The 22936-nt window shown below is 45.9% G+C and overlaps 1 protein-coding gene across 4 annotated transcripts in view; it reads right to left on the bottom strand.

Moving 5' to 3' along the window:
* Positions 1-22936, bottom strand: part of ldhd (lactate dehydrogenase D) — an 81644-nt gene that overhangs the window by 38861 nt on the left and 19847 nt on the right. For 3 of the 4 annotated variants that reach the window (XM_068049615.1, XM_068049612.1, XM_068049614.1), the window contains exons 4-7: positions 17572-17713; positions 8061-8229; positions 6018-6217; positions 4953-5081 (exon numbers count right to left, since the gene is read on the bottom strand). In XM_068049615.1, the coding sequence (XP_067905716.1) occupies positions 4953-5081; positions 6018-6217; positions 8061-8229; positions 17572-17713 (640 nt within the window). The remainder of the gene's footprint in view (positions 1-4952; positions 5082-6017; positions 6218-8060; positions 8230-17571; positions 17714-22936) is intronic. The other variant, XM_068049613.1, reaches the window with a different exon arrangement.

Here is a 22936-nt window from a genome sequence, read left to right as displayed (position 1 = left end):
GGCTTCAAAAGTGATCATCTTGATAAAAACAACAGAGTATATTAGCAGGCTGAAAGCAGAGCAACAGAAACTGAATGCAGAGAGGGAGAAATCTCAGAAAAAACAACAACAGATGGGATGCAAATTCTCCGAGCAAGAGCTATCAAACCACCAAAATGATATCTGGACTTTTAAGCCCCTGCACTTGTAAATTTCACAATCCCTATCCTTATACCTGTAAATTTTATAATCTATATCCCCTATAACTAATTTTGATATCTAATTTTATGTGTTATTACTTGCAGCATACGAGACTTATCTTTGGAAAGAAAGGGGATGTTGTATGATTGCCTTTAAGAGTGATGTCCCTTTAAGATCTCAGTGTGCTAATGAGCTAAGTACCAGGATGTAGTCATGTGACTACAAGCCAGAGTCACTCTGCAAATAGTTTGCTCTGTACTGTATATACTTGTTAGCTGTTAATAAACCTGTTGGAGATCTTCAACGACCTGGACTCCATGCATCTCATTTATGTTGCATCAGCCAGCATAAAGAACACATTACATGGGATGTTAAGGAAAATGCTAAAGGTTTATAGCCATATATTTTCTCTTAATATATTTGTAAGTGAAATGTTGGTCCCTTAATAACAGACACAGGTGTTACTGTAATTGGAAATCAGGCAATGGCTGACATACTAAATAGCTACTTTATGCCAGTCTTCACAGTAGAGGATGAGGATAAACTACCAGAGAGATACATTAGGGGCATTTAAGCGACTCTTGGATAGGTACATGGATGATAGTAGAATGAAGGGTAGGTAGTTAGTTTGATCTTAGAGTAGGTTAAATGTTCGGCACAACATCGTGGGCCGAAGGGCCTGTACTGTGCTGTACTGTTCTATGTTCTATACAAGGAAAACTAAAAATAAATCAAGGGGAAAAAGTAACTAGATTCAATATAATTTAATAGTGATGGAGAAGCGAATGTTACTAAAGATAGACTAATCTCCAAGACATGATAGCTACTATCCCAGGGGATTAAAAGAAGTAAGTGAGGACATTGTTGATGGGTCAGTCATGATCTTACAAAACGCTCTTGATTCAGAAATTGTTCCCTTAGATGTCACTCCATTATTTCTGAACAGTAAGAGAGATAAAGTTGGAAATTATCATCATATTATTCTAACATTAGTTTTGGGGAAATTTCTAGAATCTGTTCTTAGAGACACAGTGACTGAACACTTGAACAAATATGAGCTGCTTCAAATAAGCTACCATGGATTTGTTATGGTTAAGTCATGTCTAATGAACCTGGTTGAATTTTTTGAGCAGGTAACTAACATGGTAGATAAGGGAGCATCAATGGATGTTATTTAGATGGAGTCCCAGAAGGCATTCGACAAGTTTTCACATAAGAAACCGTTAACAAAAATGAGAGCACATTGAAATGGAGACAACCTATTGGCTCGGACAAGGATACAGAGAAGAGAGAGAATGGGTATGCAGTATGCAAATTGGCAGGATGTACTAGTGGTGTTCCCCAGAGATCTGTACTGGGGCCATAAATGACATAGATGAAGAAATAGAGAGCCATATATCTAAACGTTAGACACTTTACAGCCTTCAGGACTCAACACTGAGTTCAACAATTTCAAGGCATAACCTCTAACCCCATTTTTTCAGACAGCAGCTGTAAATATTGATTCTGCTATTTCCCATTTACATTTCCACTAGACCTAACTTTTGTTTCTTTAATTGTCTCACTACCATCTCCTTTTGCATTGCATCATTGTCCCTTTTGTCATTTAATCTCTCCTGCCTTCCATCCTATCACAGACCTACCCTTCTGTTCTTACCTCCATTTCTCCTTTCACCCTGCCTCTGTACTTGCTTAAAAACTGTTACATCTCTAACTTTTTTCAGTTCTGACAAAAGGTCATCAACCTGAAACATTGACCGGAATTTTACGCCCCCAAAAGAGCGGGCTGGTGGGAGGGGGGCATAAAATGGAGTGGGGGGGGGTGGGGGGGGTTCCTTTCCGACCCACTCCCGCCTCCGCTGCCAATTTACACGAGGCAGCGGTGGCAAGAAACAGCCTGCTGGCCCCAGGGCAGTCAAAACTCTTAAGTGGCCAATTAACTGCCACTTAAGGGCCTCCACCCGCCGCCATGGGGATTTTGTGCTTGGCAGGTGGGCGGCTGAGGTTCAGAAAACCTGCCTGATGAAAACTAGGCCGCCTTCTTGCAGGTTGGGGAGGGCCCTCCTGATCGGACACCGTGTGCCCCATGGAGGGCTGCCCCCAAAGCCCCAACTGGTTCCAATGCACAGCACATCCCCGCCCCCCCTAACTGAAACCCCTTGCCTCGCTGGAGCCCGACTGATTGTCCCCGCCGAGGCCCTAAAAACTTACCTTTTTTCCAGGTTCGTTCTTCATCTTCATCCTGGAGTTGGGTGTAGTCCCAGTAGTGGCCACCGCTCCTGGTGGTGCTGCTGGGACTAAGAGCTGCTGGCCCACTGATTGGTTGGCAGCTCCATTAGGCGGGACATCCTGGGCCTGGGGAGCGTAAAATCCGGTCTAGATCCCCAGGCCCGGTGGAAGTATGCTTGCCACTGACTTTTCGGCCGGTGGACGGGCACCCCCCCGCCACCCACCGCCCACTGTAAAATTCTGTCCATTAACTCTGTTTCTCTCTCCACAGGTGCTGCCTGACCTGCTGAGTATTTCCAGCATTCTCCGTTTTTTTTCAGCTTTCCAGTATCCACAGCATTGTGCTTTTGTGTTATAGCTGTATATCTAAGTTAGATGGAACAGTAAATAATGTAGATGGGAGCAGAAAGTTATAAAAGGGGCATTGACAGATTAAGTGAGTGCGCAAAACTGTGACAGATGGAGTTCAGTGTTGGCAAGTGTGAGACCATTCACTTTGGACCTAAGATAGATAGACAGTATTTTTCTAATGGTGCGAAGCTAGGAACTGTGCAGGAGCAGAGAGATTATAGGGTCCAAGTACAGAAATCACTAAAAGCTAGTACAAAAGTAATTTAAAAGGCGAACAGAATGTCAGCCTTTATCTCAAGTTGGATGGAAAACAAATGGATGGAAGTATGTTACAGCTGTACAGATCTCTGGTTAGATCCTATCTGGAGTGCTGCATTCAGTACTGACCACCACATCTCAGGAAGGATGCAGATACCTTGCAGGGGTGCAGCACAGATTTGCCAGAATTATACCTGGGCTAAAACATTTCAATTATAAGGACTGGTTGCACGGACTAGGTTTGTACTCCCTTGAATATGGAAGATTGAGGGGTGATTGAATTGAAGTGTTAAAGATGATTAAAGGATTTGATGGGATAAATAAAGAGAAACTATTTCCTCTGGTGAAAAAATCCAGACAAGGAGGCTGAACCTTAAAATTAAAGATAGGCCGTTCAGGGTGATGTCAGGAAGCACTTCTTCAAACAAAGGTTAGTGGAAATCTGGAACTCTCTCCCCCAAAAACCTGTTGAGACTGGGGCTCAACTGATTTTTTAAAAAATTGGTAGATTTTTGTTGGGTGAAGATATTAAGGATTACAGAACCAAGGGGGGGCAGATGGAGTTAAGATACAGATCAGCCATGATCTAATTGAATGGCAGAACAGACTTGAGGGGCTGAATGGCCTGCTCCTAGTCCTATGTTCCTATGAATCACAGAGTGATGCAGCACACTAGGAGGCCATTCAGCCCACTGTGCCCATGCCAGCTCTTTGAAGAGTTATCCAATGCGTTCCATTCCCCTATACTTTCCCAGCAGCCCCGCAAAATTTCACATTCAAGTTTTTATCCAATTCCCTTTTGCATTTATTATTAAATGTTTCCACTGCCCTTTCAAGCAGTGCATTCCAGATCATAACAACTTGCTACATAAAACAAATTCTCCTCATCTCGTCTCTCGTTCTTTTGCCAATTAACTCTGGTTGTTTGCCAATAGCAGATTCTTCAGAAACAATCTGAATAAATATTTGGGTGGAAATAGGATTGGAGATTATGACTGAGATAATTGAATAATTTTAGGGGCAGTTTCAGTGTCACTGGGGTGAGCGAAGGGGAGAGAGGAGAGAATGGTCAGTGCAGGGCAGCAGGCCCAGACTAAATGGTGGAGGCTGATAAATATTCTGGAGTTTTGCTCGATTATCTTTGGGAATCAGGCAGGATTCATGTTAAACCTTCCCTTCAGGAGACAAAGGATGTATTTATACTGCTGCTATCATTCTTAGAGCAGTAACTGCACTTCAGCTTCCAGTCTGGCAGTGCTCTGTTTGCATTGCTTGGCTCCCACTTGGCTGGAAATTTAGATGTTTATGAACGAGAAATTCCTGAGTGTTTGGACACAAGGCTGGGCAGAACTTTCCACCAACAGTTAGAAATTTAAATCTTTAGAGATTGCTGCTTTCTAATCATTGAAACTGAGGTAAAGTAAGTTTCAAAAAGTGACCAAAAAACCCCAACTACTTCATAACCAGGACTGATGCTGCACTTAAGTTACCCACCATACAGTGTCAAATCAAAGTGATATGAGACCATCGTCTCCAGGAATCTCACTCCAGAGTCACACAGGGCCCTGACTTTGAATTTACACTGATGGTAAATGCTCCGTAAATGGGCAGGGAGCACTGTAGAAAGGAGCAGTTTGAGCCTTTTCCAATTCCATGCTCTGTTCTTATTGTCAAGACAAAGGATGGAGTTTCTGTCTTGTGTACAAAGGTCATTTGTTTCCCCTTTATGTTCCAACATACTGCAAATGGTGCCCTTTATTGATGCGGACATATTTTTCTGATCTTATCGGATTTGTGAGCATGACAAAATGATTGAGGCATGGTGGCAGTGTCAGGCTCGGGGCCTGTTCTGCAACAAAACCCAACTGTGGAAATGGAGTGGGAATGGGAAGGGATAGAGAGAGGAAAGTTCCCAAAAGGAACTGTGAGCCCACCTGCTGTCTGAATCTGTTCCTCCATGCTGTTTTCAGTGCCATGGAATTCCAGGAATAATGTTGATGATACTGTGTAACTCAGATTGCTGTATTTGTTGCAGGCATTCATCATTACATCATCCAGGAACTCTGAGGAACAGATGTTTGTACATTAAAGATGCTATATAAATGCAAGTTGTTATTGTTCTCCATTTGTTTAGAAACAGTGTTCTATATGCCAGACTCAAAACCAGCATATCCAACAGTGCAGCGATCATTTCTCAAAAAAAACTACCATGTGTACAGCATTTGTTGTTAGCTGTGCCTGCAGCAGTTTTCTGCTCCTGTTTGTTTTATTTTTTTTACATAGAATGAATTGATGCTGCTTTTTAAAAAAAAGACAATTCATCATCAAAATAAAAGACATTAATGGGGTGACCTTGTTGAAATAAATAACATTTCATTTAAAGAGTAAACAAGTCGGTAAAGGAACCAATAGAGAAAGAGAGACTGGCGCAGATGGTGGTTCCAGTACCTGTTAAAAGGGGCAAAACTCAGAGCTACTCTTTATGTTAATGATGGGACCAGTATAAACCAGGCTCGTTAATGGAAATTATGCTTCTTCAATTGCCTGCTGTCTTGGTCAAAGAAACAAAGGTGATACATCGCTAAGGGGAGAGTGATACGAGAATAGTATGTCATTATTTGTAGCCTCCATCATGCACGGGTAGCTAACATCTTGCATCCAACAGCGAAAGACATCTAGTCACATTCAACTCAAAATCCAACCTGCTCATTGGGTGGGGTATAAAAATAGCACTCTGTAGAGGCTGCTGAGATTGCAACTCATCCTGCACCCACAGAGGAGTCATACCTCACCTGTGTATAAGTCACACCACATCCGTGTACAAGATGTACCGCTCTACGATGAAAGACAAAATAACTCATTTGTGCATTTATCCATCCTACATTCTTTGTTCTTTTGCAATTGCGATACTATAGCCACCTCATCAGTTCCCATCTTTTATTTCTCACACACTTATTGGTGCTTTAGGTATATCGTTATATTTTAAAGGGTTGGCCTACCTATCCTTGCTATGGGAATGCCACATTGGAGTATTTGCACTGTGCAATCTATGGCTGCTTGCACTGTTGGAAATGAGCAGACTGCGGACACCATGGCTTCTGGTATTCCATAGAGACGCAGTGTGGCCTTGGTGATTATTCCCAGTGTTCCTTCAGAGCCAATGAAGAGACTTGTCAGGTTGTAACCGGCAGATGTCTTCCTGCAGCAGAGAGTATTATCATGTTTTATTCCTGCATTAACTCAACATCATGTTTCTCTGAGGTAGCCGAACATGTCCAAAGATTGAAAACTCTCTCTCCCACCCCACCACCCTCCCAGCATTTGGAAAGTCACAAGTTTGAGTCCTGTGCTTACCATGAAAACTCACTTGCTTCAGCTACATGCGTTTGTTCTATTCTCGAGTCAGTCACTGACTGAAGCAAACAAGCAAAAACCTGTACTTAAATTGCACCTTTTTGGCCTCAGGGCATCTCAATGCACTTTACAGCCAATGAAGTGCTTTTGAAGTGCAGCCACTATTGTAATTTAGGAAAGGCAGCAGCTTATAGCAAGTTGCACAAATTCAAATAAAATAACTAATCAGATCATCGGTTTTTAGGTGTTGCTTGAGGGATAAGCATTGACCAGGACACAGGAGCAGATTCCCCTACTCTTCATTTACCTTCATGAGAGGACAGATGGTTTAAAGCTTCATCCAAAAGACAGTGCAGCACTCCCTCAGCTCTGCACTGGAGCGTCAGCCTGGATTATGTGTTCAAGTCTCTGGAGGGGGGCTTGAACCCATCACCTTCTAACTCAGAGGTGAGAGTGCTACCAACTGAGCCAAGGTTAACACCTAACCGATGCTTGGAAACAAAGTGTCCTGTTGTTTGGTGTGGAGGAGAGGGCTGAGAGAAATGAGTCTCTGCGACAAGCAGGGGTCGTCAATGTGTCCATATACAGACACCAGTGTCCGTGGTAAAGATTTTGAGGTCCGTGATGGGTAATTTCAGGAATGAGAAATTTCCCATTGGATTCTTCTTTCCAGACCAGTCCAACTTTAAAAATAGAGTCATAGCTGTCAGTTACACAGCTGACAGGTGCTGGGAGCGGAAACAGCAGCTTCTGAGCTCCGGACAAGTTCGGGGTCTTCTGGCGGGTTCTGATTTTTTTTTAAAAAGCCTGCCGGAAAACCCGAAGTTGTCCTGAGTTCAGAAGCCACTGTTCCTGCTCCCAGTGTCTGTCAGCTGTGAAACTGAAACTGACAGCTGCGATTTTTTTTTAAAAAACTGACCAATCACAAAGCTGCTCTGGGGAGAGTTCCCGCTCTTGCAACTGTCAAGAGACAGAAAGAGAGGGAGGGAGAGAGAGGAAGAGGGAGAGAGAAGGAGAAAGATAAAGAGAGGGAGGGGGGAGAGAGAAGGGGGGAAGAGGGGGGGAGAGAGAGGGAAAGAGAGGGGGAGAGAGAGGGAAAGAGAGGGGGAGAGAGAGGGAAAGAGAGGGGGAAAGAGAGGGGGAGAGGAGGAAGATGGATGGACACAGGGATAGGGGGGAGGCAGAGAGGGAAGAGAGATGGACACACAGAGAAGGCTAAGAGATGTACATAGAGAGGAAGAAAGCGAGTGATCGAAAGGGGCGATAAAAAGATCAAGATCACACCTGACAGATGGACATCTAACCAGATTCTCTGCATCGCTACACCAAGTGTGCAGGTAGACATTGACTACTTGTGCAAGCATAAACAACGCCAGGTACTCACTAAATAGGGAGAAATATGTTTAAAATCGGACTGTGTTTTGATGGCATTCGATTTACTATACACTTCATATACAAATTCATTGCCCCCATGTCCGTGGCTGAGTCATTAATTTTGTCAAATGTCCGTGGTGCAACATATTGGTGCCTATCCCTGGCTACAAGCTACTCATATGTCTCTTACTGGCACATTCCAAAGTTCTCAGGGTAATGCAGAAATATCAATTATTATGTTATAGAATTTAATGTTAGATAAAACACATATTTTGAAAGTTATAAGAACAACTGGTACTTGACGGATTAATTGCCTTTGGTACCTAAACCTTCGCTTCTCTCCTGCTGTGTACATGATCCTCCCATCTGCCAGTACCACCTCCAGGTTTATCACGTTTTCCTTCATTGTCCCGTACCGCACTGCATTTGTACCTGAGGCACTGGTGGCAGCCATTCCACACAAGGAAGCATCTGCGCCTGGATCTGTAAAAGAAATGAGAGTCTGACTTGGAGTCACCTGAAGACCTCGCATCGCCAGATCATTTTATTTCATCCCTCCTTTTGTATGGGGTTCACGTATTCACAGCAACGTCCCAATTGGGAGGTGCACCAAGTGCTGTTCACCCATCACCCCTGTGCTTGCTGACCTACATAGGCGTCAACCTTGGCTCAGCTGCTGAACCTGGAGCCAATGTGAAGCTCGATTTTAAAATTCTCATTCTTGTTTACTAATCTCTTCATGGCCTCACCCCTCCCTATCTCTGTAACCACCTCCAGCCCTACAACCTCTGAGATCTCTGTGCTCCTCTATCTCTGGCCTCTTGTGCATCTCCGATTTCCATCACTCCACCATTGGTGGCTGTGCCTTCAGCTGCCTAGGCCCTAAGCTCTGGAATTCCCTGGCTAATCCTCTCCAGCTCTCACCTCTTTTTCCTCCCTTAAGATGCTCGTTAAAAAACATACCTCTTTGATCAAGCTTTTGGTCACCTGTCCTAATATCTCCTTATGTGTCAAATTTTGTTTGATAATGCTCCTGTGAAGCATTTTGGGCAATGTTGCTACGTTAAAGGCACTATAAAAATGCAAGTTGTTGTTGGTGCTGTTTAGGAAAGGCTGGTCCCACCTAAGAGCTGCACACAGGCAACGTGTTGGAGTTCTATGTGCTGTGTGCCCTGGCTTGATTATTCCTGTAGCTTGAATTTCAATAATTTAATTTCAAATTGTACATTGCAATTATAAATGATTGCCGTTTAAATGGTACAGGGTGACTCTGGTAGGCCTATTCCAGATGGGGCCTTTTAAACTGCTGCAGAAAGATCCAGCCTGCAGCACTTAAACAATTGCAGACCTCTCAATTTTTAAATCAAACTGTATGAAGGTGGTCTGATTTCCATTTTTACTAATGTGGCACATCATACAAGAATGCCTTCTTGACCAGGAGATTGAGCTGAATCACTGCCCTTTATATATTTCCTAAACAACTTATAAATTATAATGCACTTCTTCCTTTTAGAATTGGAACAAGATGGCCCTACAGCAGTTGGTTTCCTTTTTCCAATTATGAAAATTCAAGCAGTTCATCTGTTTGCCAGCCTGTACTGTGCTTGACCTCGTGCAACGTTCCAGTACCATGCCTGGGCCAGAGATAATTTACCTGTCTGAGACTAAATAGCTGGCAGGGCAGTAGGACTTGGGTATTTTTATTTCTCAAAGTCTTACAAGTTTGAAGATAATTTAATGCTGGTTGCGATTGAGTCATGTAAATAAAGAGCAGGAAATGTTAAGGAAGATTTACTATTCTGTTTTTTTCTTCATTAAGTAATTAATCTCAGTTGGCAGAAGTTTCTGTATATTATAACAAATGAGATAATCTAGTGTAAATTTGTGGATACTAAGCAGACCAACAGACCAAAATCATGTGTTGTGCAAATACACAATAACTGCATCTTCTCTGATCAGTGTTTGGAAAATCTCTTACGAGCTGGATAATTCATATTTTCCCAGTAATGACGGGAGTGCTGCTTTTGTAAAGAAATTTCTTGTATTCAGTATTAAATTAGACTTGCTTTTCTGACTATACTAATAGATGTCCTCTGGCTTTACTCATTGTAAATAGTTGTATAAAGAAAGAAAGACTTGCATTTATATAATGCCTCAGGTCATCCCAAATCATTTTACAAACAATCAAGTACTTTTTAAAGTGTAGCCACTGTTGTAATGAAGGAAACACAACTGCAAATTTGCAAACAGCAAGCTCGCACAAACAGCCATGTGATAATGTTTCTTCCTGAACTTGTACCATGGAATCTTTTGCATTCACCTGAGAGGGTGGATTAACATTGCATCTGAAAGTAGGACTTGAAACTACAATCTTCTGACTGACAGATCAGATTGCTACCAGTGGAAAAGTGCACCATAGTATAAGCCCCAGATGGCTGAAGGTTGTGCCACCAATAATGGAACAGATAGAGATGGGAAGAGGAGGCCAGATGTAGAAGAGTGGAGAGTTTGCACTGACAGATAGAAATAGAGAAGGAAGTACATAGTTGGGCGAGACCACGGAGGAATTTGTTAACGACAAGGATTCTGAATTCAAAATGTTAAAGCAATGAGCCATTGGAGATTGCTGAGGATAGGAGCAAGGATGAGTACAACCTAGGGCAGGGTGGGATGGAGACATTAGAGTTCCAGAGAACAGGAAGCATTGGTGAAGTCAAGACTGGAGGTGAAGGCAATGATGAGGATTTTAAAGTGTGGTGTTCTCTTGTTAATACTAAACTGGAGAAAGATTCGCCTCATCCACAACTTGATGTCAGATGAGTCGTCAGACAAGTGGTTGTCCTGAAGTTGAGGCTGGTGGAGGAGAGCTGTGAGTCTTCAGCTAACTCATGTTTACAGGTGATGTCACAAAGGGGCAACAATAAGGAACGGGAAAGTGCTGGTAGTGAAAGTCTGGAGAACAACCAAGATAACTGGGTGGAGTGGGAAGAGAAGCCATGTCAAGAGATGTGCTGGATACTTTGGAATGGTTAAGAGTGGACCAAGTGAAGAGAGTGGAGGTGTGTCATGGAGGAGACATGGTGGAGGAGGATGAAATGGCCAAACATGACAGAGAGGTCAAGAAGGGGCAGCATTTTGTGGACACAGTCACAAAGGATGTAACAGGATCAAGTTCCATGGAAAACTCTTGATTTATATAAAACAGGAATTCACAGCTGCAAATACACAATGTAATTGTACTCAGACTGCACATATTAATAATGGGCCAATCTGGAATGAGTGTCAAATGATTGAAGGTAGACAGCAATAACATATAGTGCTGCATCAGGCTGCAAGATCATGCATTCAACTCCTAATTCTGTAAGCTCAATTCTCAGGTTCAGTCTCAGCCATCTAGGGAAGTTAACTGACAGCTGCCAAAGAGGAAGTCCTTCCAGGTCCAATCTCCCACCCCTCCCACTGGGTTGGTTACATAGCAGCAGAGGCTCCAATATTACCACCTGTCCTCTTGCATTGTGCAGTAGCACCACGGGTTTGGAAGGAAAGGATATGCCTTTCCAGTGTGTGCAGCCCAGTTGTCTCAGTCACCCACACATGACAATTGCTCATTCCTGCAAGTCTATCCTACAGACTGCTCAGAGCTGCGATAACAGTAGCTAGGTCAAGTTCAGTGCATCTCATGACTCATCACTTATCTAAGTGGTGCTAGAACAGCTGATATGGAATGACGTTAGGTTGCTTCCTTGCTATGACTTTCAGACTAAATTTACACCAAGGGCTGGATTTTCAATCCGGGGTTGGGAACCAGACGCCCGGATCTGTTCAAGGTCCCAACCCCGTGCCGCATCAGGGGCGCAACACGGTTTTCAAATGCAAAGCCCCTAATTGGCTGGGAGACGAGAGTTCAGTGCCCAATGAGAGGCGCAGGGAGCAGCCTGGAGGCAGAACCTGGTAACAGAGGCTATTTTAAAAGGCAAACGGCAGCTAGGACTGGGCTTGACGGTGCCTGAAAGTATGGAGCAGCAGGGAACTCAGAGGGCCAGCGCTGGCCTAGGCAGGTGTCCCCAGGCGTCCCCACACTTTTCCAATGTCTCCCTTGAGGCTTTGATGGACGCAGTCTCCAAGAGGAGAGATGTGCTCTTCCCTCCAACCAGAAGAAGAAATCGTCTAAGAGAGACTAAGAGAGCATGGATGGAGGTGGCCATAGAGGTTAGCAGCGGGGATTCGCATGGACGATGTGGGTGCATTGCAGAAAGCGCTTCAATGATCAGATAGGGTCTGGAGAGGTTAGTAGGAAGCGACATCCTCTAACTCTGTAGACACCAGCATACACATGAACTGAGCAGACTGAGTACCCATTGTTCTCCATAACACTGGCAGATCAAGTGCCAGTTACATCACTGAGACGTCAGCAACCATTACACATGGGGTTGGATTTAATGCTCTGTTGGAAGACCGGTTCACTGGCTGGGGGGGTTGGTGGTGCCGGAGAATCGGCGTAGATTTGCCTGTCATGGAACCTGATGCCATAATGCCAGTTTCTGATTTTCTCAGAGACAGTGAAGTTCCGTGGCGGCACTTGCACTGCGATGCGACGGGATCGTAGTTTAAATCTGTTAAATAGTCTACCAGGCGTTTGCAATCTTCTGCTGATGTGCGGCACTCACATGCCTTCACTTTCCTGTCTTTGAAAAGCTGGCACCAAGGGGCGAGAGTCCTCGGTGCCAGAAAAGGCTCTGTACGTTATGCGATGTTATCTTGTGGAATTTTTTTTTAGTATTGGACATTGCCACTGAGTTCAATCTGCAGATGTGAGAGGAGGATGGAGTTCTGCAAGTGGATACTGTTGGGGGGGAAAGGTTGAACTCTGCAATCCAACATCAGGAGATGCCGTTAACAGCGTTGCCAATGCCTCCCGGCCACGAGACTGGTCGAGAGTTGGGGGTGGGGGGGGGGGTGCGTGGCTGCAAACATCACAGGCAGGTTTTTGCACCCGCCACAGATAATAAAATCCAGCCCATGGAATGCAATTGAGCAGGAGGCATCACTGAGGAGCACAACATCTCTTGTGAGTGTCATGCTGGAATGGGTGAAGGTGGGTGGCCCTCTCATAAATCTGTCTTTCTTCATCTTGTAGCAGAACAGAGTGCATAATTCCAGAGAGATGTCTAAGACTGGTGGTGATGTGCTGCAGCTCCACACAGTGACCCCAATGGAGGAGGCAGCACTGGAGATCCCAAGGGTGCCTTTGTGTCAAGCCACAAGCAATGGGGAGATGGGAGGTCATCCAGAGTAGGGTCATTTGATAGCTCAATCTACAGGTGAAGAGCATGGAGGTCACTCCAGCCCAATGCGCGTTGTGGATGTACAACTGCTATTATCTTTGGGCTTGGCTAAGGCACCTGCACAATAGGCCGAGTTCTCTTTACCACCTTTTTGTGTTTCCCACAGGGCCAGCCGGTCTCCTTGGCGGGGAGCGATTGCCCTGTGGCAGCACCGTCACATTATTCCTCAGCACCTGCCACCTGTGTAGACACACACTCACCTTGGTTGGGCCTCAATCTAGATTAGAACAGCGAGTACTGGGTGAACTACACCTCACAAGTGAGCAGGAGGAGGAGGGTGAGGCAGAGTCAACAGAGGACGGAGAACAGACACAGCCATGCTCCACTGGGTGAAGATTCTGGGCCTCAGGTGTCACAGACAAGGAGGCAGATAAGTTCTCATATGTCGGAGATCCCTGAGACATTATGGAGCCAGGGGCAGACAATGGAGGAGTCCATGCAGCACATGCGTTCTGTTATGTCTCAGGGTTTTGAGTGCATGAGCTCCTCCATTGACAGAGTGGCTAACCTCTTGGAGAGCCATAGCAGCAGCACTCAGAATGGCTGTAGGAGCAACGCGCTGACATGCACAGAAAGAGTGAACTCTTTGTAGCATTGAATGCTGGGTGTTGCTGGTGGCACAGAAATGCTTGGAGTGGATGCCAACTGCGTCCCAGCCAGTGGCCTCATCCAGCATGCAAGGGCATGAAAGGGTTGAGGCAGTCGAAGCGGCTGATGTAGGGTTCACCCCACGGGGGCACCAGCACCATCCTTTGCCTTCTCGGCCCCTCAGATGAAGAACAATCCCATGCAGCAGGGACCTGTGACAGAGGCTGCCCTTGCAATGACCAGGTGCAGCAACCTGTGGAGGAGTTCCCATGGGCATCTCAGCCATGAGCAGGGACAAGGGAGCAGGCTGCCTCCACCTCATCCTCAGTCACAGGGAGAGCACCCCATAGGGGTGGATGGGAAAGGAAGGTACCATGTTGTGAGATACACATTTGGGTGATGTTTTCTCAGTTTGTATGTCCATTGAATTCTCCTTTATTATATTGTACATTATGCCTATGAGCAGACTTGTGTGTTATCATTGCTTGATGTCAAAAGGGACATGGAGTTAAGGGCTGGTGTGGTGGGAGGGGGGAGCACAGGTGGGGGGAGCATGGGTTGCGGGGGATGGGTGTTGCTGGGTTTCATGTGGTGCCCTGGTCTGTGTTGGGGAGCCTATTGGCAGTGGAGACCCAAATCTCAATACATGTGGCTGGCAATGCGATTATTCAGATTGGTGTGCTTGCTGGATAATTTTTTTCTCTGATGGAAGGTGAGTGACAGTCATAAGGGCTGGGTGCTGATCAAGTGAAATCTTGTTGAATTAGTGTGGCCATGCCACCCTGCCTATTGTCATGAGCCCTGGGATGGCCTCAGTGGTCTTCCTCCATTGCCTGGGCACCGGGCTCCTCTGGATTGCTCCCTTCGTCCTCCTCTTCCTCCTCCCCGTCCTTCTCCGAGGTGGAGTGGTATTCGTGCTCCTCCTCTTCATCCATCTCCAGGCCTCTGTGTATTGTCATATTATGCAGGGTGCAGCAGATGTCCACAATACAGGAGACTCTGGCTGGCTCATACTGGAGGACACCACCTGACCAGGCAAGGCAATGCAAGTGCATCTTTCAATATGCCAATGGTCTATTCAAAGCAGGTCCTTGTTAGTAGGCGGCTCTGGTTGTAGCGCCTCTGTCCATCTGTGTCTGGGTAGCAGACAGGCTTCAGAAGCCATCTCTTCAGGTGATAACCCTATTCCCCCATTAGCCACCCATGCAGTCTGGATGTGGGCCTGAAGAGTTGTGGCACCTGGGACTCTCACAGGATAAAGGAGTCATGACAGCTGCCCGGGAACTAGACAAGACCTGCAAAATTCACTTCCTGTGCTCACAGACCAGCTGAACATTCAATGAGTGGTAGGTAGTCCTTTCTGTTCAGCAATCTGACTGGCTGGTCTGTCACTGCTTTGATGACTATGTGGGTGCAATCGACGATCCCCTGGACCTGAGGGAATCCATCGATAGTGGCAAAGCCCAAAGCCCTCTGTACCTGTGCTGACCCATCTGTGTCAAGATGGATGCCTCCCCCGCCCTCTGGAAATAGACATCCGTGACCTGCCTGATGGCGTGATGAGCTGCTGATTGCGAGATGCCACCTAGGTCTGCACTTGATCCCAGAAACAACCCAGATGCATGAAAATTCAGGGTGATAGTGACCTTGCCTCGCGGCTCCCACAGAAGTCCCTACCTGCAGCCATCAGATCATTTTGGACCAGAGCACAAGTGTCCAAGACCAACAGCCTGGATAGGTGCAGCCATCAGCGGCACTGGCACTCTGTCATGTGCAGGTAGTAACTTTTGGCGGCACACCTGGTGCCTTGGATAGTGCCTTCTTCCCCTTGCAGCCCCTCACTGTGTTCCTCTGGCCTCCTCTTGATAAGGTGGAGGCATTTGCTGAAGCTCCTCCTCGCTATTCTGTCCAATGTCAGAATAGCCTGCTCCCATTTCCACTCTCTCAACCGCTGCTCATTTATTCACCAGGGCTTTGTTTGCCCACCTCCGATGCCCAAGTGATGGCAGGAGCTTCATGTCCAACCACTCACTGTTCACAAACACAAGCTTCTCAGCACCAGTAATGGCAACTCTGTGCCACTGGTTGAGCAGCTGAGTTTATCTCCCGTCTCTGATGACTTTTGACCATTAGCACTCCGGTTCCCTGCTGTGATCACGCTAGCTGCTCCCTCACGTGTCCCAGACCCTTCGTTTTCCCCATGCCTCCAGTTTGAAAATCTAAAACTGTTGCTCCATTAACTGATGATGAGCTCCACAATCTGTTAATTGGAGGTGTGCGGGTTGCTGCCCCCCTCCTCCCGCCCTCACTTTGAAAATGGCATCGCATTCTGCAGGCGTCAACATCCAGTGGCGCCATTCGAGATTGTGATTTTCGAAGCGCGGCCGCACCCGACCTCACCCTCACGGGCTTTTGCAAATCCAGCCCCGAGTGTCTGAAGGAAGTGGAGCTGCCTGGAGGCGGCATCAGACTCTCCAAACATCAATATGGACAATGTGAAGCTCAGACAAGATCTTCACCAGTTAGTCTGTTCCCACCAACAATCTATTTTTTAGAAGATGTGCCGTTCTAGGATTAAATATATTTATATTTCCTTCCTTACCCCATGCTCAAGTAACCTTTTCTCTTCTCAGCACTGCACATCATTTCCCATCTGAAATAAAAGCCAGACAACAAATGCATGTACTACCCAGGCACTGGCTGTTCCTCCAGAACATTTTAAACATAGGCGATTCTATTTACATCATGAAAGATCTGACAAATAGTATTTATTTTGATTCTCCCCACACTAGTCTTAATGGTCAGTTTATCTCCCCATGTCCTATTGCATCACACGTCAACTCCTCAGACAGGCCGGCCACTCCACGTGCCCCAAGGGCATCTGCTGATGCTGTTCTTGTTACATTCTTGTGCGCCTTACAGTTGTATCACACAGGCTTTCCAATTCTCCTCCCTTTCTCCAGCGAATCTCACATGCAATCTGGCTAAAATGGGGAGCACAATGCTTTCCAATGACTAATACAAGTAATTAGTTATCACTCAAATTGGCATTTCCATGAGTCTGTAACAACTGTTTTTTATGTAGCACCTGTAATATAATCAAACGTCTCAAGGAATTTCACAGGAATACAATCAGGCAATAAAACTGACAGCGAGTCACAGAAGAAGACATTAGGAAAGCTGACCAAAAGCTTGGCCAAAGGGGGAGGTTTTAAGAAGCACCTGTAGGGAGAAGACAGACACAGAGGTTCAGGGAGGGAATTCTTCAGACTGAGTCAGCTGAAGGCATGGCTGCCAAAGATGGTGGAAAGGAAGTCAGGGCTGCACAAAATGCTAGAATTGAAGAAACGCAATGAACTTGGAGGGTTGTAGGGCCAGAGGAGGTTGCAGAGATAGAGTGAGGTAATGCCATGGAGGGATTTGAGAAATTTCAATTTGAGACGTTGTTGGACCAGGAGCCAACCTAGGTCAGCGAGCACAGGGGTGATGGGTGAATGGGACTTGGTGCAAGTTAGGATACACAAGATCAAATTTATGAAGGCTGGAAGATGGAAGGCTGGACGGGAGAGCATTGGAATAGTTGAGCCTGGAGGTAACAAAAGTGCGGATGAGTGTTTCAGCCACCAACACTGCAGGAATATTGGGCAAAATAATGGTGCTTGGCCAGCAGAACAAGCTTTGTGCAGTAAATGTAGGAACTCATGGAAGGTCACGCCATGACAAGTCACCTTCCTACCAATAACCTGCCAATATATTTTGCAGCAAGTTTCAGAGACATTACTCATTTCTGCAGAATCTGATCGGTATCAACCACACCAGGTGGTGAGGTCAAGTGTCCCAAGTTGCTTGACACTAATAGTCGATTTCTTGGGCCCATTTGCACCAAACTTACCAACTGGAAACCAGAGGCCGCTGCCTCTTAGGTAGTTATTGAGGCCTTTTCTGGTGACCCCCGGCTCAACTGTCACATCAAAGTCTACTGTATTCAGCTCCACAATTTTATCCATCTTTGTGAGGTCAAAGCACACGCCTCCCTGATGAGAAAAGAAACAGCACTTGTAAGAACCCAGAAAGGAATGGCCAGATTCACTCCATTAACCTTCAGTGAGACACCTCCTTGAGCCTGGTGCCACCACTGCATTCAGAATTATGTGATGCCAAGAATGGTTTACAATGAGTCCATATTCATGAATTGCAACAAATGTGGGCATAACATGAACAGCCACAATGCCCTGCTTACACTGCAGAAATTAATCTGCGGTAAATCTAGAAAAAGGACCCAAACCTGGCCACCAATCTCTCTCTGCCAGCTCATTATGCTCTTAAACTGAAATGGTTTTCAAAAAGGCTCTATCCTGTTCCCAGTAAGTATGAGCCCCCAGGTTCCATACCTAAAGGAGATTGTTAGGTTAATCAGATGGGTTTTTACAGCCAGTGTAGTAGCTGCATGATCACTACTGCTACCAGCTTCTTATTTCCAGAGTTTTAAAACTGAATTCTAATTCTCAACCTGAGATTTGAGCTCACAGTTTATTAGTCCAGGCTTCTGGATTACAAAGGCAAAGGCATAATACTACGGATGTTGGAAATCTAAAATATAAACAGAAAATGTCGGAGATTTTCAGCGATCAGGCAGCATCTGTAGCAAGAGAAACACAGCATTTGTTCTGATGATGCTATCTTCCAAATCAGTGTATTTTTTTTATTTGTTCGTGGGATGTGGGCATCATTGGCTATGCCAGCATTTATTGCCCATCCCTAATTGCCCTTGAGAAAGTGGTGGTGAGCTGCCTTTTTGAACAGCTGCAATCTGTGTCGTGTGGGTACACCCAAAGTGCTGTTAGGAAGGGAGTTCCAGGATTTTGACCCAGCAACAGTGAAGGAATGGCGACATAGTTCCACGTCAGGATGGTGTGTGATTTAGAGGGGATCTTGCAGGTGGTGGTGTTCTCATGAGTCTGCTACCCTTGTCCTTCTAGGTGGTAAAGGTCATGGGTTTGGAAGGTGCTGTTGAAGGAGACCTGAGTTGCTAAAATGCATCTTGTAGATGGTACACACTGCTGCCACTATGTTGGTGGCCGAGGGAGTAAATGTTTATGTTAGTGGGTGGGGTGCCCATCAAGTGGGCTGCTTCGTCCAATATATCTTCCTTTCTCCTCAATTGAGGATTCCCCTCCACTATTGTTGACGTCTCTTCATCATGTTCACCCCATTTCCCACACACTTGCTCTCACCCCTCCTCCTCCCTCCCAGAAGCACAATAGGGTTCCTGTTACAACCAGGTGAGAAAGGTGTCCAGGGTTCCCTCTCAGCCTTCACCTGATCTTACCGTAACAGGGTTTAATTTTAAATATACTGTGTTTTTAGCTCCCCCCTGGTGAATCTTTGTTCACCACTTTCCAATTATAAGGCAAAGAAACCAGCACAAACAGGTTTTCTTAAATTTTAACTTTTCTTCTTTAAACCTATTAAACTTGAATTTAAACTCTAATTCGGTTGATGCCCTCAGATACACAACGTACCCACATTAGCATGCATACGTGATAAACACATGCAGATGCGCTGGTAAGATGGGCGGAGCAGTGGCAAATGGAATTTAATCCTGAGAAGTGTGAGATGATGCATTTTGGGAGAACTAACAAGGCAAGGGAATGTACAATGGATGGTTGGACCCTAGGAAGTTGGACCCTAAGAACAGAGGGTCAGATGGACCTTGATGTACTTATCCATAGATCACTGAAGCAGCAGCACAGGTAGATAAAGTGGTTAGGAAGGCATATGGGATACTTGCCTGTATTAGCCAAGGCATAGCATATAAGAGCAGGGAGGCCTGGTCACATTGCCGCGGAACGCTCCGTGCAGTTGGGCGGCGCCGTACCACCTATCCTTCGTGGAGCAGTTTCTGCGGAAAAACACCTTTGACCACCGGTCCATCAGGCAGTGGTCTGCACGGAATGTCCTCAAGGCCCTACGGGAAAAGGAAACGGTGGATCCTGTCGGATGGTTCCCCGTGCAGACCGTCAAAGTCATTTGGCGGAATGCCTCATCACCAGAACTTTCAAACAAGCACCAAGACGTAGCTTGGCTGGTGGTGAGAAGGGCCCTCCCCGTCAGATCCTTCATGCACACCCGAAGTCTCGCCCCCTCCGCACAGTGCCCCCGCGTTGGCTGTGGTGGGGAAGAGACGGTCGCCCACCTCCTCCTGGAATGTGCCTTTGCAAAGCAGGTGTGGAAAGAGATGCAGTGGTTTTTGTCAAGGTTCATCCCAAGCAGCTCTGTAACACAGGAGTCTGTGCTCTACGGGCTGTTCCCAGGGACGCACACCGAGACAAACATCAACTGCTGCTGGAGGACTATCAATTCGGTGAAAGACGCCCTTTGGTCTGCCCGAAACTTGCTGGTCTTCCAGCGCAAAGAGTTGTCCACCACCGAATGTTGCAGACTGGCACATTCCAAGGTCCAGGACTACGTGCTGAGGGACGCACTAAAGCTTGGGGCAGCCGCAGCAAAGGCTCAATGGGGAAAGACCACAGTGTAAGGTTCCCCCACCAAGCTGGACTGAGGGGCTGGAACCATGGGAAGCCCCTCGAACTGTATCGTTAATATTCTGAATTGCTGTAAATGTAAAACTGTAATTGACATGACAATTGTGAAACGGAAGGGTTGGGAAGAAATTCATGACAGTATTGAAGGAAACTGATCTCCCTTGCAATGTTTGTATTTTTTGGTGCTGTTTGGAAACTGTTTGGCAATGTAATTTTTACAGATTTTTATGAATAAAGTATATTTTGGAAAAAAAATAAAAAATATAAGAGCAGGGAGGTTATGATGGAGCTGTATAAAACGCCAGTTAGGCCACAGCTGGAGTACTGTGTATAGTACTGGGCACCATACTATAGGAAGGATGTGATTGCACTGGAGAGGGTGCAGAGGAGATTCACCAGGATGTTGCCTGGGCTGGAGCATTTCAGCTATGAAGAGAGACTGGAAAGGCTAGGGTTTATTTCCTTGGAGCAGAGAAGGCTGAGGGAGGACATGATTGAGGTATACAAAATTCTGAGAGGCATTGATAGGTTAGATAGGAAGAAACCTTTTCCCTTAGCGGAGGGGTCAATAACCAGGGGGCATAGAGTTAAGGTAAGGGGCAGGAGGTTTAGAGGAGATTTGAGGAAATTTTTTTTCACCCAGAGGGTGGTTGGAATCTGGAACGCACTGCCTGAAGGGCTGGTAGAGGCAGAAACCCTCACAACATTTAAGAAGTATTTAGATGAGCACTTGAAATGCCATAGCATACAAGGCTGTGGGCCAAGTGCTGGAAAATAGGATTAGAATAGATAGGTGATTGATGGCTGGCACAGACACAATGGGCTGAAGGGCCCATTTCTGTCCTGTTATAACTCTATGACTCTAAATAGAGACAGAAAAGAGCAGAAGAAAAATAAAATGGAAAAGTGTGAGGCAATATCTGGAGAGTTTCTGTTACGGTTCTTCAAGCTCACTGTAGAGTCCTTAATTGTAGGTAGATCTTGCTTGTCGCTGGGGCCCAGTATTCTTCTTAAACCTTGTTTGTTGTCGGAGACTTTTCTCTCTTGCGGTTCATGTGTCTTCAGTGGATTCAGTGGCTTGTGAGAAAGAGATGGGAGCAGACAGGAGAGATCTTCTCAGTCCGGTAGCAAACAGTCTTTCTCCTCAAACTCTCTGTGGCTAGTTTAGAAAATCCTAGAATAGCCAGTTAGTCATGTGACCAGCTGGTCCAACCATTCCTGGCCCCTGTGAATTGCATCACCCCAACAGGCCCTGGAATGCACTTCTCCACCCCCTCATTGTCCAGTGATCAACATCCATTGTGGGTTGAATGTATCAGGGAATGCTCATTTGTCTATACAAGCACCGTCTGTTAAAATGCAAATGTTTTTCCAGCCACGGCTGATCTGTTCAACAAGCCATTTCCTCGCTCCAGCAACAGTTCAAAATCAATGTTCATATGACAAAACCAATGTGCCTCATTCCTGGCAGGTGGGGGCCAGCATGACAGTTCCTCTTGCTCTCACCTTCCACCCCACCAGCCTCCACATTCAAGGATCATCCTCTGCCATTTCCTCATCTCCAGTATGATGCCACCACCAAACATATCTTCCCCTCTCCTTTCAGCATTCCAAAGAGACCCTTCCTGTCGCCACACCCTGGCCAATTTTTTCAGCACCCCCAGCACCCACCCCACTTTCCACAACACCTTCCCAAGCAAGTGCAGGCTTGGGGGAGTTCCCAAACACTCCTTCCAGGTGAAACAGCAATTTACCTGTACTTCTTTCAACTTAGTATAGTGTACTCGCTGTTCACAATGTGATCTCCTCTGCACTGGGGACACCAAACACAGACTGGGTGACCACTTTGCTGAACACCTCCATTCAGTCCACAAGTGTGGCCTTGAGCTCCCGATTGCCTGTCATTTTAATTCTCCATCCCACTTCCACACACAATAGAAAAAATCTACATAAGCTCGAGGAACAGTGTCTCATGTATCGATTGAACACTTTATAACCTTCTGGGCTCAACATTGAGTTCAACAATTTCAGATCATAACCTCTGCCCCCATTTTTTTCAGATGACAGCTGTTGGTGATGATTCTGCCTCTCCTCCAGACCCAGCCTTTGTTTCTTGACTTGTCCCATTACCACCCCGTTTTGACTTGCACCTTCACCCCTTTGTTATTCAATCTCTCCTGTCCTCCACCCTATCACAGACCTTCCCTTTAGTTCTTTCTCCCCTCCCCCTTTCCCTGCCTCTTGCTTAAAACCTGTCACATCTCTAACTTTTTCCAGTTTTAATGAAAGATCATCAACCTGAAACATGAACTCAGTTTCTTTTTCCACAGCTGCTGCCTGACCTGCTGAGTAATTTCAGCACTTTCTTTTAATATCTCTGGATTACTAGTTAAGTATTTCTCAAACTTTTTTGGTTGAAGGACCCTTTCAAATGGATTAGTAACCACAGAACCTCTGATCTAAATTAGAATCCTATATAATACTCATAATATGGAGGTTTTGCATGGCGACACAGTGGCGCAGTGGCTAGCACCCGGGTTCGATTCTGGGTACTGTCTGTGCGGAGTTTGCAAGTTCTCTCTGTGACCGTGTGGGTTTCCGCCGGGTGCTCCGGTTTCCTCCCACAGCCAAAGACTTGCAGGTTGATAGGTAAATTGGCTGTTGTAAATTGCCCCTAATGTAGGTAGGTGGTAGGGAATATGGGATTACTGT

This window comes from Heterodontus francisci, chromosome 17 (genome assembly GCF_036365525.1).
Source record: "Heterodontus francisci isolate sHetFra1 chromosome 17, sHetFra1.hap1, whole genome shotgun sequence".
Classification (NCBI taxonomy): domain Eukaryota; kingdom Metazoa; phylum Chordata; class Chondrichthyes; order Heterodontiformes; family Heterodontidae; genus Heterodontus; species Heterodontus francisci.
This window is presented reverse-complemented; position numbering and strand designations above follow the sequence as displayed.